General features: G+C 36.0%; 1 protein-coding gene across 1 annotated transcript in view; it reads left to right on the forward strand.

Moving 5' to 3' along the window:
• The window catches only part of LOC110092256 (acetyl-CoA carboxylase 1), a 24,535-nt gene extending 8,960 nt beyond the window's left edge, over positions 1-15,575 (forward strand). Inside the window, exons 18-33 of the mRNA XM_020816733.2 lie at positions 3,230-3,316; positions 6,246-6,437; positions 6,531-6,719; positions 9,589-9,699; positions 9,810-9,899; positions 9,988-10,164; positions 10,264-10,341; positions 10,473-10,595; positions 10,693-10,962; positions 11,111-11,466; positions 11,631-11,868; positions 11,954-12,306; positions 12,419-12,632; positions 12,706-12,885; positions 12,988-15,132; positions 15,214-15,575. Coding sequence (XP_020672392.1) covers positions 3,230-3,316; positions 6,246-6,437; positions 6,531-6,719; positions 9,589-9,699; positions 9,810-9,899; positions 9,988-10,164; positions 10,264-10,341; positions 10,473-10,595; positions 10,693-10,962; positions 11,111-11,466; positions 11,631-11,868; positions 11,954-12,306; positions 12,419-12,632; positions 12,706-12,885; positions 12,988-15,132; positions 15,214-15,270 — 4,860 coding nt within the window. The 3' untranslated portion in view covers positions 15,271-15,575. The remainder of the gene's footprint in view (positions 1-3,229; positions 3,317-6,245; positions 6,438-6,530; positions 6,720-9,588; positions 9,700-9,809; positions 9,900-9,987; positions 10,165-10,263; positions 10,342-10,472; positions 10,596-10,692; positions 10,963-11,110; positions 11,467-11,630; positions 11,869-11,953; positions 12,307-12,418; positions 12,633-12,705; positions 12,886-12,987; positions 15,133-15,213) is intronic.
• The last annotated feature ends 346 nt before the right edge of the window (positions 15,576-15,921 follow it).

Below are 15,921 nucleotides of genomic sequence, written 5' to 3' on the forward strand. Positions count from 1 at the left end.
GAAAATGCCCCTCGGGTTACAATAATGACCAACTACCCACAAGGATAAAAACGGAAATTGACGAAATAAACTGAAACTGAAATGAATAATACATAAAATGTGTCAAAATACATAAAGTGAGTCAAAAGTAGAGACTCTCCATCGTGGCCATCGTTCTCCGGTGTCGCCTCTGATAAACGCATCGAAACCTCGGATTGACGTCCCCATCATTGTTGTTGGCGCTTTGCAAAATCCAAGTGGCATCACTTGTCATTCAAATAATTTTACCTTGTTTTGAAGGCAATCTCTTAGGTATTTTTTTCATTAAACTGGATATGGTGGTAGCCGAGTTTTAAGTCTATAAATCAGAGTACTTGGCTAGATGCAACTGTTGGATCAATTTTGATCTTCGGCGATGGATAATAGTTTTCTATGGTGATCATTTTTAATGCTATGTAGTTGATATATATCAACCATCTACTATTCTTCTTTGGCATAGTTATCATTGGCGATCTGAAGGGTGAATTGCTCCTGCTCCATCATGTCTGCAATGGATAGTCTATGAGTTTACCCGGCAAAAGAGCTCCCTTGATTTGTGGTAGCTCATCTTCCGTAGTTCTTGGTGTTAGATCTTTCATCTCCTAGAAAAGGGTAGAAAACTCTTGCAATAGCTGATTAACCTACTGGACCTATCAATCTCATGCAGGAGAAATACAAAACTAGGATTTTCGTTTATCATTTTCTTGCTTAATTGAGGGATGCATGACCAAGATAAGAGGGGGATTTGAAAAGAATGTTAGTTGTGCTAACTTTTACCAATGTGAATCGTCTTCCTTGATAGTGGATTGTGCTCTCAAAGGTATGGATTATTGAAGATCATATGATAAAGTTCCAAGAGAAGTGCTATGGAGAGTTCTTGAAAAGAAAGGAGTTAATAATGCTTATATTCAAATCATTAAAGATATGTATGTAGGAGCTATTACTTGTGTTCAAACACAAGGTGGATTGACCAAGTATTTTCCTATTTCGGTTGGGTTACATCAAGGATCAGCCTTAAGCCCATATCTTTTTGCTTTAGTCTTGGATGTTCTCACTAGACATTTGCAAGATGATGTACCTTGGTGTATGCTTTTTGCTGATGATATTCTTCTTGTTGATAAGACTAGAGAGGGAGTTGAAGGTAAACTTGAATTATGGAGGTCAACCTTAGAGTCTAAAGGTTTTCACTTGAGTAGATCTAAAACAGAATATATGGAGTGTAATTTTAGTAGTAATAGACCTAGTGAGGGGATTGTGACTTTGGGCGATCAAGTCATTAATAAGAGTACACGTTTTAGATATTTTGGATCTATTGTTCAGAGTGATGGTGAAATAGATGGGGATATTATCAGCAGAATTCAAGTTGGATGGTTGAAGTGGAGGAATGCATCGGGCTTGTTATGTGATAGAAATGTACCCCTCAAACTTAAGGGAAAATTCTATAAGATGGTAGTGAGGCCTGCAATGCTTTATGGTGCCGAATGTTGGCCTTTAAAAGAGAAGCATAATACTAAGTTAAGTGTGGCAGAGATGAGGATGCTCAGGTGGATGAGTGGCTTTACCCTTAGAGATAGGATACGAAATGAGCATATACGTGAAAAGGTTGGAGTAGCTCCAGTAGAAGATAAGATTAGAGAAAGTCGCCTTAGATGGTTTGGTCACATAAAATGGCGGCCTTGCGATGACCCGGTTAGGAGAGTAGAGGTATTAGATTTGACTTATGTTAAGAAAGGTAGGGGTAGACCTAAAAAGACTTGGTTAGAAAATATTAGGAATGACCTTTCTTTATTAGATTTAAACGAGAATTTGACTTTTAATAGGACACAATGGAGAAAAAGGATTCATGTAGCCGACCCCACGTAGTGGGATAAAGGCTTGATGTTGTTGTTGTTGTTGTTGGTAAGCCATACTACCGTAACTCTAGAATTTTTATCCTCCCCTACATCTCATTTCTTCTATAAAATAGGCCTATGATACTTAAACCTAATGCATTTAGATGTCACTTTATCTTCTAAGAACATTAGATAATAATTGTTAATATTATACCATTAAAATTACAAATCATATTTAGTTTTTATTTTACTAATTCTAACTCATCATCTTCTAAACATTTGCTCCGCCTTCTAATTTGTCACTTATTTCAATGAATGCTTCACAAATTAAAACTATTTTATTTGCAAGAAGCATACACTAAGGTACCTCTTTTTGAATATCCTTTGTAAGTTTCTCCATAAGCAATAAAAATAATATGGATTCAATTTCGATTCTTGTTGTAAACTTATGATAATTAGAAACTCATTGGTCGCTACAAAACTACTTTTGATATTAATCAATGCTCAATTATAATAATCCTTAATAACATCAATATATCTTTGACACACACCTTTCTCTTAAATCACATCAAATCATTCTGATAATAGTTGATATGCTTTCTCAGCCTGGTTGTATAGTTTATTGGTGTGTTCTGAAGCTGTATTGAATTGGTTGGATGGTTTAATGGGGGTCCTGAAGCTGTATTACTGGTTGCATGGTTTCATAGTGGGTCCTTCCAAGTTTGACTGACATTTCGCTGAATTTTCTCTGTTCTCAAGAACCATTTAAGTAATATATATTCTATCTCAACCTTGCTGTATAATGGTGTTTCCTTAAGCTGCATTGAATTGGATAATTTAATGGTTGGTCCTTTCAAGTTTGGCTGGCATCTCTCACAATTTTCTCAAATCTCATCAAGTTCGTACCCAATTCGTTGCACATGTAATTATAGACAATCTTTTCTAGGCCTCTAGTGGCAGGCTTTAGCACAATGGTTAAGTTGTCTATTTTAACCTACGGGTTGAATAACAGAAATGTCTTTGCTGTGTTGAAATGAGCTTGCATGCGTCAACCCTTCCCTAACTCTAGTGAAAGGAAGCTTGCGCATTGGTTCTCTTTTGTTTGCTTCTGTTTATCATTAAAGCAGATCCAGTGGCTATCTCTGAGGACCTGATGCTTGATAAAGTTTATTCAAGCACAGATTTACTGGATGGTGGATATTATGGTTTCGAGGAACAAAGTTCATTAAATCTATCTTCATGACATCCATTTCTTAGTTTATTGTGTGCTTCCATTTAGAGCATATTCTCAAGTCATGTATAAAGAAGTTTCCATACATTCCAACTAAAGAAGCCTTGGTGAGGTTGTTTAACTTAGCTTTTGTTCATGTATCTAACAGTTGGATGGAAATAGTCATGTGATATATGCTGAAGAAGAAGCAGCTGGTACTCGCCTTCTTATTGATGGAAGAACTTGCTTGTTACAGGTATACATGATTTCTTTTCTACATCAACATGACTCTTTACAGTCTCAAGACATTTCAGCAAAATATAGTATCACTCCACTTTTCTTTATTTTTTTCTTTTGGGCATTACTATCAGCATCATGGTGTGTATTAGTGATAATAAACCATTTAACACTTAGAATTCATACTTTGCAATGTCGTCAATGCTACAAAGTCTCAATAAGCTTTTGATCTGCAAATTTGGGACTGGAAGTAATTGTAATGTAAATCAGAGGACACGCCTTTTCTTATTGAATTTGATGAAGTTGGGAAAATGGATAAAAGATATCTTGGTAATGGTAAATAAATCTCAGCTTCTTTCACGTTCTATTAACTTAGAGAAATTTTGATGTTGACATAGATTCCGAATTTTTATTTTATCATGGATATTAAAGTTATTTAATGTCTTTTAGATTTTATTGTTTTATTAAGATTATCCTAATCAATGTCAGTATGTCTGCTAGCCGTCTGTTAGTAATTTATTATTTCTTCCATCTATAATCTTAAAGATAGTTTTTGACATGGTTATAATTCTTATTGTGGATGTGGATACTTTTCATCATTCTGAGATTTTGATCTTTTCTCAAGTTAAGACTTTCATAAATGCATGGTACTTTTCACTTAACTTTTCATCTTTTTTTTTTCTCCAACATATTTTGTTATTTTTTTAGAAGGTTGTCCTACATGGAGGTCGGTCATTTAGCAATGCTTAATTTGTCTTAGGTGAAATTCTGGATGGAAATTAAAGTTTCTTATGAATCTTTCTTATATTTACAGCCTCATAGCAACTTTACTCGATCATAATTCTATATTAATACTGTTGAACCATCGATTGTTAGTATAAAACATGAAAGTATCTTTTTGCTCGTCATATTTTTGCTCATATTATATTTGATTATAAAAACAATGAAAAAGGTTTTTTCTAGTTTAGTTTCTCAAAGTTTACTGATCAGTTGAGTAGGCTTTCACACAAGCATTCATGAAGCCTGATCTGGATTCTTAATGCCTGCACAAAATGCTTTTATAGCATTTCAGGTTGTAACAATTCAATTATGATAATGTCAAGTTATATCAGTTTGATTGGTTGATTCTAAGCCCCGTACTTTCTTAGATTTCTTATTGTTAGAATTATTAGAATTATTATGTTTAAACAAAATAACCTTATCAATATTATCACATATGGTTAATGGTGTGATAATAATTTATGGTATTTATTATTGTAATATATCCCTTTATTGAAAATATTCTCTTTGATTATATTTTCCTTATTATTCTTTTTTTCTTACCTTTGTATAGGCATATTTGTAGTAGCACCAATTTAATCAAGCAAAGATGTAGCATTTTATATTTTCTACCATAGCATCAGAGCATCCCCTTCATCTTCTCCTCCATCTGGTGATCATTATGTTGTTGGGTTTTCATTTAGGGATATTTTTTCTTGGTTCTATTGTTTTCTTTGGTTTTTCTTGTCACTATCATTTCTCGCGTTAAAGGTTTTTGTCTTCTGTTTCTCTCTATTTAGTTTGGTTCCTTAGGTTTCGGTTGGTTTTCCTCACTGCTATCATCTCTCAAAAAGGAGAGATTTACCCTCTATTTCTTAGAATTTTACTTGATTTCATTGCTCTTGCTTTGTTTAATTCTTCACTCGCCAATGAATGATTTGCCATTACTTTTTTAGATTATGCTTGGTTCTGCTCATTGCTATTGTCCCTCGCCAATGAGGAAATTTTCCTCTGTTTTTCCCAATTTTGTTTGGTTTCAATGCTTTTGCTTAGTTTCACTTGTTGGGATTTCCCTCAGTTTTTCTCAATTCTACTTTTTGGTTGGCAAACTATTGGTGTTACTTGCAGTGGCATCATGAGTTTATGGGGGATTTTAGAATTTATTAGAGCTCTTATGCTTAAAGAAGTTGCCTTATTAATATTGCCTCATGTGGTTAGTAGTTTTCGTAGGAATTTATGGTATTTGTTTTTGTAATTTTTTTTTCATGTTCCTCGTGATTATATTTATCTTATCACTCTATTCTCTTGCCTTTATATTGACATATTTTTATTAATACAGAATTTGATGATTCAAAGGTGTTGCCTTTTATGTTTTCTAACACTTATGATGTCATCCTTCCAACTGATCATTTTCTATCTCATGAAAAGCTATTCACCGAGTAAAAAATCACATTAAAAATTATTACGTATGTAAGATGAATGTGAAAAATAGCAGATCATGATTTTTCTTTTCTGATAAATTACATGTTTTTTTTTGCGGTCTTTTTCAGTTTGAGTTTATTCCTTTCCACCGGTTTAGAATATTTGTAGATTGGGACCCTTAGGCATCTGAGATGCTTATTTTCTTTTGGTGTCAATTTTTCATTGGCAACAGCTAACTATCTATATTTCATCATGGCCCTCACAAGTACAAAAAAAATTTGGGTTAGGCATCCTAACTCAAATTTTATTGGGATGGATTTTCTAAAAAATCACTGGGGACCCCTGAATATCAAGTTTCCTTATTATTTACAGGCCTTAGTTACTTTTGGTAGCTAAAAGATATCTTTAGCAACCATTTTCTTTTTGTATTTATTTTTTTGGTATCCAAGGGTCGAGTCAAATTCGAGGCAATGCCAACAGTTACTTATAAGTTTGTCCCCCTCTAAAAATTAAGGTTGATTTCGCCCCTGTGTGTAGAAACATCAAGAAGATGTTAATGTCCTATGTTACGTATATGGTTATGCTACCTTAATACTTTATGTATGTTTTGAATGAATAGCTATTTGTTTAAGAATTTATTATTCCTCGTTTGCCCTGATAGCCCCTCACGATTTTGCTTTTTTTTCCCCTTCTATTTTGAATAATTTAGGATGATTATTTATGCATCTGCAGTAAGATAATAAAAAACTCCATCCCCATTATTTCAGAATGAACATGATCCGTCCAAGCTTGTGGCAGAGACACCATGCAAACTGCTCCGCTTTTTAGTACCAGATGGTACGCATCTAGATGCTGATACACCTTATGCTGAGGTTGAGGTTATGAAGATGTGCATGCCGTTATTGTTGCCTGCATCTGGAGTTATTCATTTTATATTGACTGAAGGCCAGGCCATGCAGGTAAATTTTTTTGTTGTACACTGATGTTAGATTTTGGCCAAGTTTAGCAAGCTGATGTAACAGTGCAGTAAATATATATATATATTTTTCCAGGCAGGAGATCTTATAGCCAAGTTGGATCTTGATGACCCATCAGCTGTGAAGAGAGCTGAACCATTTCATGGAAACTTCCCAAAGCTAGGTCCTCCAGCTGCAGTTTCTGACAAAGTTCATCAAAGATGTGCTGCAAGTTTAAATGCTGCAAGAATGATTCTTGCTGGCTATGATCATAACATCACTCAGGTAAGATCCTCAAGTGTATGAACATACTTAGGCTTCGTTTGGGACGGCTTGTTTTCTGCTTCTTAAAGCGGGTTTTTTGTACAAAAATTTTATTTTTTGTACTAAAAAGCCGTTTTAAGAAGCAGCAAAAAAAGCCGTCCCAAACGAAGCCTTAATTGTGTCATTATTCATCTTCTTGTTGATACTTAATAACTTCAACGTATGATACCAAGTTTTAAGTCTCCCATAGCCGTTCTGTTGGTTCCATGTTGCAATTTATTGAAGTAAACTTTATATACTAGTTAAGCGAACATTGTGCCGTTTATGTCATGTACGCTACTAATAGCCATGCTTATTAGCTATCTTTTAAAGTTTATAAAGACAAGTGCATCTTATTTTGATTTCCATTTATTGTCACAAAGAATGTTCTGTCCCCAAAATTTATATTGGAAACCTTAGAGAATATTATGCTATAGTATATTGAAGTAATTTATGCTTTCCATGGGAACTCTTTAACTTTTGTTGTCATTAGCTTGGCCCTAAAAGTTTTAATTTAATTGCCAAATAATTGAAAATTCGTATTATTGAATACTATGTGAATTGATTTTGACTTGGTGTTTATTAAGAGGAAAATGTGTAAAATTTATATTAAAGTTATCAAGGATATATATGGTGAGCAATGGGTAACATTCAAAGTAGTTGCAATTGACCAAAGAGCTTTAAGTCACAAGAGGATCCTATCATGATAAGATTATATTTTTTTCCTTATTTTTTTTATTCAAACATTATGTTCACATATTTTGTCATCAATTATGGTGGTGCTTAATTAAGACATTCAAAGTGAGGTACCATGGTGTATAGTATTTAAAAATTAAAAAAATTATATTAATAGGCAAGTTGCCTTCTAGATTAAGTAAAAAATTAGAATAATGGAGAAAATTTTAGAACTTAATGATATTTGAGAAAAGGGGTTTTTAAATTATTATCCGAATATGTTAGTGGTCGAGCAGACGTATAACAAGACTATGATAACAAGAAAGCAACATACATATGTGAGAGGGGGTGGCTAAGGTATGAAATAATGTCGTAATGGAAATGGGGATAGGATCAATCAAGTAGGAGGTTGAGGGTTTCCTTTCTGGTGCCATGATATTATGTAGGGATGCAAATGTACAATATGCTCGACAAGTTACTCGTGCCTTGACTCAATTAGAACCCATTTATAATCATTTAATAAACTATTGAATTAGTTTGAATATTTTTTACAAATACTCGATTGATAAATGAATTAGTTTGAAGAACTTTGTGTTCGATTCATTCATTATCATGAATAATATCATTTAAAGCTTGTGAATAAGCTCATTAAGAAGCTCAATTAATGCTCAATATGCTCATTTAAGAATCGATTGCAAATTTATTTGATATGTGATTTTGTGTGAGTATTGTTCTTTTTATATTAGATTGCTTTTGTTTGTGAATACAAAGTACTTGTTTATATTCATTAAAATGATTGTGCACTTAGTAATTAATTCAATTAAAGTCTCATTTTTAAGCTCAATATATTACTTGTTAATAAATTTGGTTAGGCTTATTTAGTTAACTAACAACTTGCTCTATATTGCTCGTTAATATGTTTGATAAGACTCATGTGGTTAACTAACGAGCCAAACTCAAACAACCATAATTTTGAATGGATCAAGTTTGATCACTACAACAATATTCAAATTGAGCTTAAGCTAGAATAAAATTTTGGCAAATGAGCTCAAGTTCGAGCAAGCTCCTACTGGGCTTGACTCAGTTCATTTATAGCAGTGATAATATGTTGAGAGGCAATTTTTATATTGTTGATCGAATATGTGAGGCCTATAAATAAACATACATGTAGATATAATAATGAAATAAATAAGAGAGAATAATACTCCCAATTATGAGGCTATTAAATTAAATGCAATGACTTTCATTAGAACCTTAATATTTTATCTATGCCACTTATATGTCAACAAGGGGCTTATTAGGGCATAGTTTGGGTATATTTAAGTAAAAGGTTAGTGGATGTGGATTAGTTGTTATAATCAATACTATTAAAAGATTACATGACATCTAGGTGTAATAAATTAATTGAGTCTCTTATATTAAAAAAGGATTGTATAAATGAGGATAAAATTTCTAAACTAAAATTTGTGGTTAAAATGGAGTAAATTAAAATATTGTGCAATTAGAACAGCATGTTGGCTGTAGAATTTCTCTCTCCAAGCTCTAGAAATCAATGTTAGGCAACATAATATTCAATGTAAAATAAGGATTTTTTGAGAAACTATTATGTCAATGAAATCTTGATGGTGAGGCAATTTAAAGGAAGGGAAAAATTCACGTCACTCAGACTGTTAGATAGCTTTAATATGAAAGGATTAGAGGAAAGTGGTAATTCAATGGTGTATGATTAGAAATTCTGCTTTATACTTAATTTAGAACTCGATAGGATTCATTAAATGGAGAATTCATAAAGCAGACCAAAATAGCTGTACTAGGATGATGGTGTACAATATTATTAATTTGGGGAAGGCTTTCTTTGGGAGCATGTTTCTTAATGCCAAATGCATTAGTTGCCATTGAAGTAGACAAAATTAGCAGATCTACCTGAAATGGTAATAATTTCTGAACGAACATAAAATTTTTATCCTTTGCTACTTTCTTAAAACATTTTTCCTCTTCTATTGAGGAGATTAGACATGGTTGTCAATGAGAAGCCATCTGATGAGAACGGAAATGCAACAATGGAAATAATTGTCTGCTCTGAATTTTCCTGAATATTCTGAGCAATGCCACTCTGCTGATCTACATTTTGATCCATTTTAATTTCTTCTAATCATTTTACTTTTTCATCAATCAGGTTGTGCAAGATCTACTAAACTGCCTGGACAGTCCGGAGCTTCCCTTCCTTCAGTGGCAAGAGAGCATGTCAGTATTGGCCACTCGTCTTCCAAAAGATCTAAAAAATGAGGTTTTTTTTCTGAAAACTATAACTTAAGTTATTTTGTTTATTTCTTTTAGTTTTGCTTTGTGTTTGACCGTTTCCTAAAGCAATATTTTTCTCTTGACTTGCGCTTCCAGTTAGATGCCAAATACAAGGGGTATGAGACAATATCAAGCTATCAAAAGAACATTGAGTTCCCTGCCAAGTTACTGAGGGCAGTTCTTGAGGTACTGGATCTTTCAGTTCCATCATCATCCTGCAATTTGTTTTTTAAAATTTTTTTCTTTTTTGTTCCTTAATGTATCTATTCCACAGGCTCACCTCTCATCCTGCTCTGAGAAAGAAAATGTCACACTGGAGAGACTTGTGGAACCTCTAATGAGTCTTGTAAAGTCACATGAAGGTGGAAGAGAGAGCCATGCTCGTGTAATTGTGATTTCTTTATTTGAACAATATCTCTCTGTTGAGGAATTGTTCAGTGATACCATTCAGGTGCCTGATCTTTAAGAACTTATCAATTAAAGTATGTTGTACTTAATAGTAGAGAAGGCTTCTATCAAGAACTTATGCATTCTCTCCTCTTTTGTTTAGGCTGATGTCATTGAGCGCCTCCGATTACAATATAAAAAAGATCTACTAAAAATTGTGGACATAGTTCTTTCCCATCAGGTATGACTCTGCTAATGGTGTTATTTTGCCCAAAATTACTGGCCTATTTTTTGTGGCTAATATTTATGTGGTTTATATAAATGTTAACCACAAAATTATGTTAATATAAGTATTTACTCAATATATTGCAGGGTGTAAGGAGTAAGAATAAGCTAATATTAAGGCTTATGGAGGCCTTGGTTTATCCTAACCCTGCTGCATATAGGGATCAACTGATTCGTTTTTCTGCCCTTAATCACACCACTTACTCCGAGGTCTGGGATTCCTGTGCTACTTCAATCCTCATTTCTCTTTTTTTTTTTCCCAAACATTTTAACTCTTGTGTTGCATGACCTACTTTCAATATTGCAGCTGGCTCTGAAAGCAAGTCAACTACTTGAGCAAACAAAACTGAGTGAACTCCGCACGAGCATTGCCAGAAGCCTCTCAGAGCTTGAGATGTTTACTGAAGAAGGGGAGCGTGTGTCTACTCCAAGGAGAAAAAATGCCATCAATGAAAGAATGGAGGATCTTGTTGGTGCTCCATTGGCTGTTGAGGATGCTCTTGTGTCTCTATTTGACCACAGTGATCCTACACTTCAGAGGAGAGTTGTTGAAACGTACATCCGCAGGCTTTACCAGGTAACTGTAAATTCTGGTCCATTGACCATTTTTGTCCTGCTGAAGCTCAACACAATATTCTTCGCCTATTTGATTTTATTTTATTTTTTCCTCTTCTTGTATTGAATGTACTGTGCATCTTCAGCTTCTAACTCAATGCTCTTTTCAGCCCTATCTTGTGAAGGGTAGCATTCGTATGCAGTGGCACAGATCTGGTCTTATTGCTTTATGGAAATTTTCTGAAGAGCATATAGAGAAAAAAAATGGGCCTGAGGATACAGTGCCTGACAAACCTTTGTTAGAGAAGCATTGTGAAAATAGATGGGGCGCCATGGTGATCATCAAATCTCTACAATTCCTACATGCTGCAATCAGCGCTGCACTGAAGGAATCAACAAATACTTTGAATTCTGAGGGTGATGATGAACTGATTTCAAAGGACGTTTCAGATAAGGCTAGTCATGGCCACATGCTGCATGTTGCATTGGTTGGTATTAACAACCAAATGAGTTCACTTCAGGATAGGTATGTGTCATCTTCGTATAAAATATATTTATCTGGATTACTTATCATGTTGCTTCAAAAATGGCGTCATGATCTGTTTCTAGTTTTGATTTTTGGAATTTTAGGATGCCTTTGTTCTCTGAAGATGACACTTTGATCTTACTAGATAATGTAACTTTTTGCAGTGGTGATGAAGATCAAGCTCAGGAGAGGATACATAAGCTTGCAAAAATTTTAAAAGAGGAATCTGTCAGCTTTGATCTCAGAGATGCAGGGATTAGAGTTATTAGTTGTATCATACAGAGGGATGAGGGGCGAGCTCCAATGCGTCATTCGTTCCATTGGTCATTAGAAAAGCTCTATTATGATGAAGAACCTCAACTTCGGCACTTGGAGCCTCCTCTCTCTACCTTTCTTGAATTGGTTTGTGACGTGCTGGACCTGTTCATGCCTTTTGTTTTCTCTATCTTTTGTTGCTATTCATTTATTTGTCTAGTTCCTTCTTTAGGACAAACTCAAAGGCTACAAAAAGGTGCAGTATACACCATCCCGAGATCGGCAGTGGCATCTGTTCACTGTTCTTGAGGGAAATATACCAATTCAAAGGATGTTTCTTCGGACGATTGTTAGACAACCAAGCACAAACGAGGGGTTTTCACTAGGCCCTGCACTTGATATTGAGACCTCTCAAGCAAAGCAGTCCATGTCCTTTACATCAATCTGTATATTAAGGTCAATATTGACAGCACTTGAGGAATTAGAACTGAATGTTCATAATGCAACCACCAGATCAGAATATTCTCACATGTATCTTTGCGTGCTGAGAGAACAGCAGCTTTATGATCTTGTACCATTTTCAAGGTCAGTCTTTTTTGCAATATCTTGATTTCTTTTACCCAATTCTTTAATATGTAGCAGTTGAATCTGATCAAGCTGTACTGGACAATCATAAACATCTTTTTTTTGTCACTAGAGCTTTCGATGAGGCATCTGGCCAAGAGGATCGTGTAGTGTACTCGATTTTGGAAGAGTTGGCTCTCAAAGTTCATGAACTGGTTGGTGTGCGTATGCATCGTCTAGCTGTTTGTGAGTGGGAAGTCAAGCTTTTCCTGGCTACTGATGGACTTGCTCATGGTGCATGGAGGATTGTAGTCACCAATGTTACTGGTCACACTTGCACTGTTCATGTGCGTATACTTTATGACACCTACTTTCTCATCTATAGGTACTTTTAAATTAACTTTTCAACTCCTATTCTAGGTCTACCGAGAAGTGGAGGACAGCAAAACCCATGAAGTTGTGTACCATTCTGCCTCTTCCTTGTCTGGTCCTTTGCATGGTGTGCCTCTGAGTGCTTTGTATCAGCCTTTAGGTGTCATTGATAGAAGGCGTTTATCAGCAAGAAGGAACAACACCACTTACTGTTATGATTTTCCACTGGTAAAGTTTTTTTTTTTAGCTGGAATAAATGATTTGTTTTACCACTACATTGTTGGAAACATTTAAGATGTAAACTCACTTTGAAAATTTTGTTTATTGGAGGCTTTTGAAACAGCACTTCGGAAGTCTTGGGCTTCTAATTTGTTGGATAACAAGGAAGGAAAAGGACGCAAGGACCTACTCAAGGTCAGGGAGCTTGTATTTGCTGATAGAAGGGGAACTTGGGACACTCCCCTTGTTCATGTGGACCGCTCTCCTGGTCTTAATGATGTAGGCATGATTGCATGGTTCATGGAGATACTAACACCAGAGTTCCCTAATGGAAGGAAGATCATTGTTGTTGCAAATGATGTTACTTACCAAGCCGGGTCATTTGGTCCAAAAGAAGATGCTTTCTTCTATGGTGTGACCAACCTGGCTTGCAAGATGAAGCTTCCTTTGATTTACCTTGCTGCAAATTCCGGTGCTAGGATTGGAGCGGCAGAGGAAGTCAGATCTTGCTTTCGTGTTGCTTGGTCTGATGATCTCAATCCAGAACGTGGATTCCAGTATATTTATCTCACACCAGAAGATTACTTTCGTATTCAATCATCAGTCATAGCCCATGAGTTGAAACTTGAAAGCGGTGAGACCAGATGGGTTGTAGACAGCATTGTTGGAAAACAAGATGGTTTAGGCGTTGAGAATCTTGCTGGAAGTGGCGCCATTGCCAGTGCTTATTCAAAGGCATATAAGGAAACCTTCACTTTGACTTTTGTCACCGGACGAACGGTTGGTATCGGAGCTTATTTGGCACGGCTCGGCATGAGGTGTATCCAACGTCTTGACCATCCAATTATTCTCACTGGCTTCTCTGCTCTAAATAAACTTCTTGGCCGTGAAGTCTACAGCTCCCATATGCAGCTTGGTGGTCCAAAAATAATGGCAACAAATGGTGTTGTTCATCTGACAGTGCCTGATGATATTGAGGGTATTTCAGCAATCCTCAAGTGGCTCAGCTTTGTTCCTCCTTATGTTGGTGGACCTCTTCCTATTTCTGTATCATTGGATCCACCACAGAGACCAGTGGACTACCTGCCTGAGAACTCCTGCGACCCTCGGGCCGCCATAAGTGGGATAAAGGATAGCAGTGGTAAGTGGTTAGGAGGCATCTTTGACAAAGATAGCTTTGTGGAGACACTAGAAGGTTGGGCCAAGACAGTGGTCACTGGGAGAGCAAAGTTGGGAGGAATTCCTGTTGGGGTTATTGCAGTTGAAACGCAGACAGTTATGCAAGTGATCCCTGCTGATCCTGGCCAACTTGATTCACATGAAAGAGTTGTACCTCAAGCTGGGCAAGTCTGGTTCCCTGATTCTGCCACCAAGACTGCGCAAGCATTGATGGACTTCAACAGGGAGGAGCTTCCACTCTTCATCCTTGCAAATTGGAGGGGTTTCTCTGGTGGTCAAAGGGACCTCTTTGAAGGTATTCTACAGGCAGGTTCCACCATTGTCGAGAACTTGAGGACGTATAAGCAGCCGGCCTTTGTTTATATTCCTATGATGGCAGAACTTCGTGGTGGAGCCTGGGTTGTGGTGGATAGCAAGATCAACCCTGAACAGATCGAGATGTATGCCGAAAGAACTGCCAAAGGAAATGTACTTGAACCTGAAGGGATGATTGAGATCAAGTTCAGGCCGAAAGAGATTATGGAGTGTATGGGGAGGCTCGATCAAGAGCTCATCTCGCTGAAATCCAAGCTTCAGGAGGCCAAGGCTGGAATTGGAGGCCATGAGAGTGTGGATTCTCTTCAGAAGAGCATTTCAGCTCGTGAGAAACAGCTGCTGCCTGCTTACACTCAGATAGCAACAAGGTTTGCAGAGTTACACGATACTTCCCTGCGGATGGCTGCGAAGGGCGTGGTCAAGGAGGTAGTCGATTGGAAGGGCTCTCGTTCTTTCTTCTATAAGAGATTGAACAGGAGAGTTTCCGAGTGGTCGCTTATAAAATTGGTAACTGCTGCTGCAGGGGACGAATTGTCTAATAAATCTGCACTTGAGCTCATCAAGAATTGGTTTTTGGCTTCTGGGGCTAACTGGGAGGATGATGAGTCTTTCTTTGCTTGGAAAGATGATCCGCTAAACTATGAAAAACATCTGAAAGATCTGCGAGCTAAGAGGTTGTTGTCTCAGCTCTCCAGCCTTGGAGAATCATCTTCATCTGACTTGGAAGCTCTTAAGCAAGGCCTTTCTGCCCTTCTCTCTAAGGTAACCAGAATGATCCATTTTTACTTGCTTATATATAACATGAAAGATTACTGATGATTTTATTGTTTGAATCCGGTGCAGATTGAGCCTTCAAGTCGAGCACAGTTGATAGAAGAAGTTCAGAAGTTATCTGGCTGATTGCTTTTGTATGGATAGCATGAAATGGAATTTCATTGTATAATATAATTCATTCCTTGCAGCCAGGTATTGTGAAAGAGCATGGGATATTTCTTTTCTCCTTGGCAGCACGGATGATAGTGTATTTACATCTTCTGTGTCTTAATATTTATACATAGGGTGGGTTGAGGCAGTAGAAATTGTTGAATTGATCTCTGTTAATGTTGATGAGATGATTGAGATCAATGAGTTTGTGTTTTTGAAGCAATTATTTCCATTAAACATTAAGATTAATGCAAGTTATATTTTTTATAACTTCATCAAAATTCCAATTTGTGAAGTAGCTGAGCAAAATCCTATCTTCTAATTAGGTCATATATTCATTGATCGCAGGTGTTCAAATGTGATTATAGAGCATGAGAGCAATTGGATGAATATGATATAATAAGGTTTTTGATCTAAATATAATTGGAAAATTCTAACAGTTTCATACATTCATTGACCGCAGGTGTAAAAATGTGATTACTGTTATGGAAATCTTTCCATACCTAATTCAGCTCTAATTTACAAAGCTTTTATTGGTTTTGATTGGGAAAGCATTAATTAGGAGATCCAATTATTGACTGGATTTTTTACATTTGTTTTTGTTTCAAATCTATATATTGAGAGTTG

The sequence above is a fragment of the Dendrobium catenatum genome, unplaced genomic scaffold, assembly GCF_001605985.2.
Source record: "Dendrobium catenatum unplaced genomic scaffold, ASM160598v2 fragScaff_scaffold_1088, whole genome shotgun sequence".
Classification (NCBI taxonomy): domain Eukaryota; kingdom Viridiplantae; phylum Streptophyta; class Magnoliopsida; order Asparagales; family Orchidaceae; genus Dendrobium; species Dendrobium catenatum.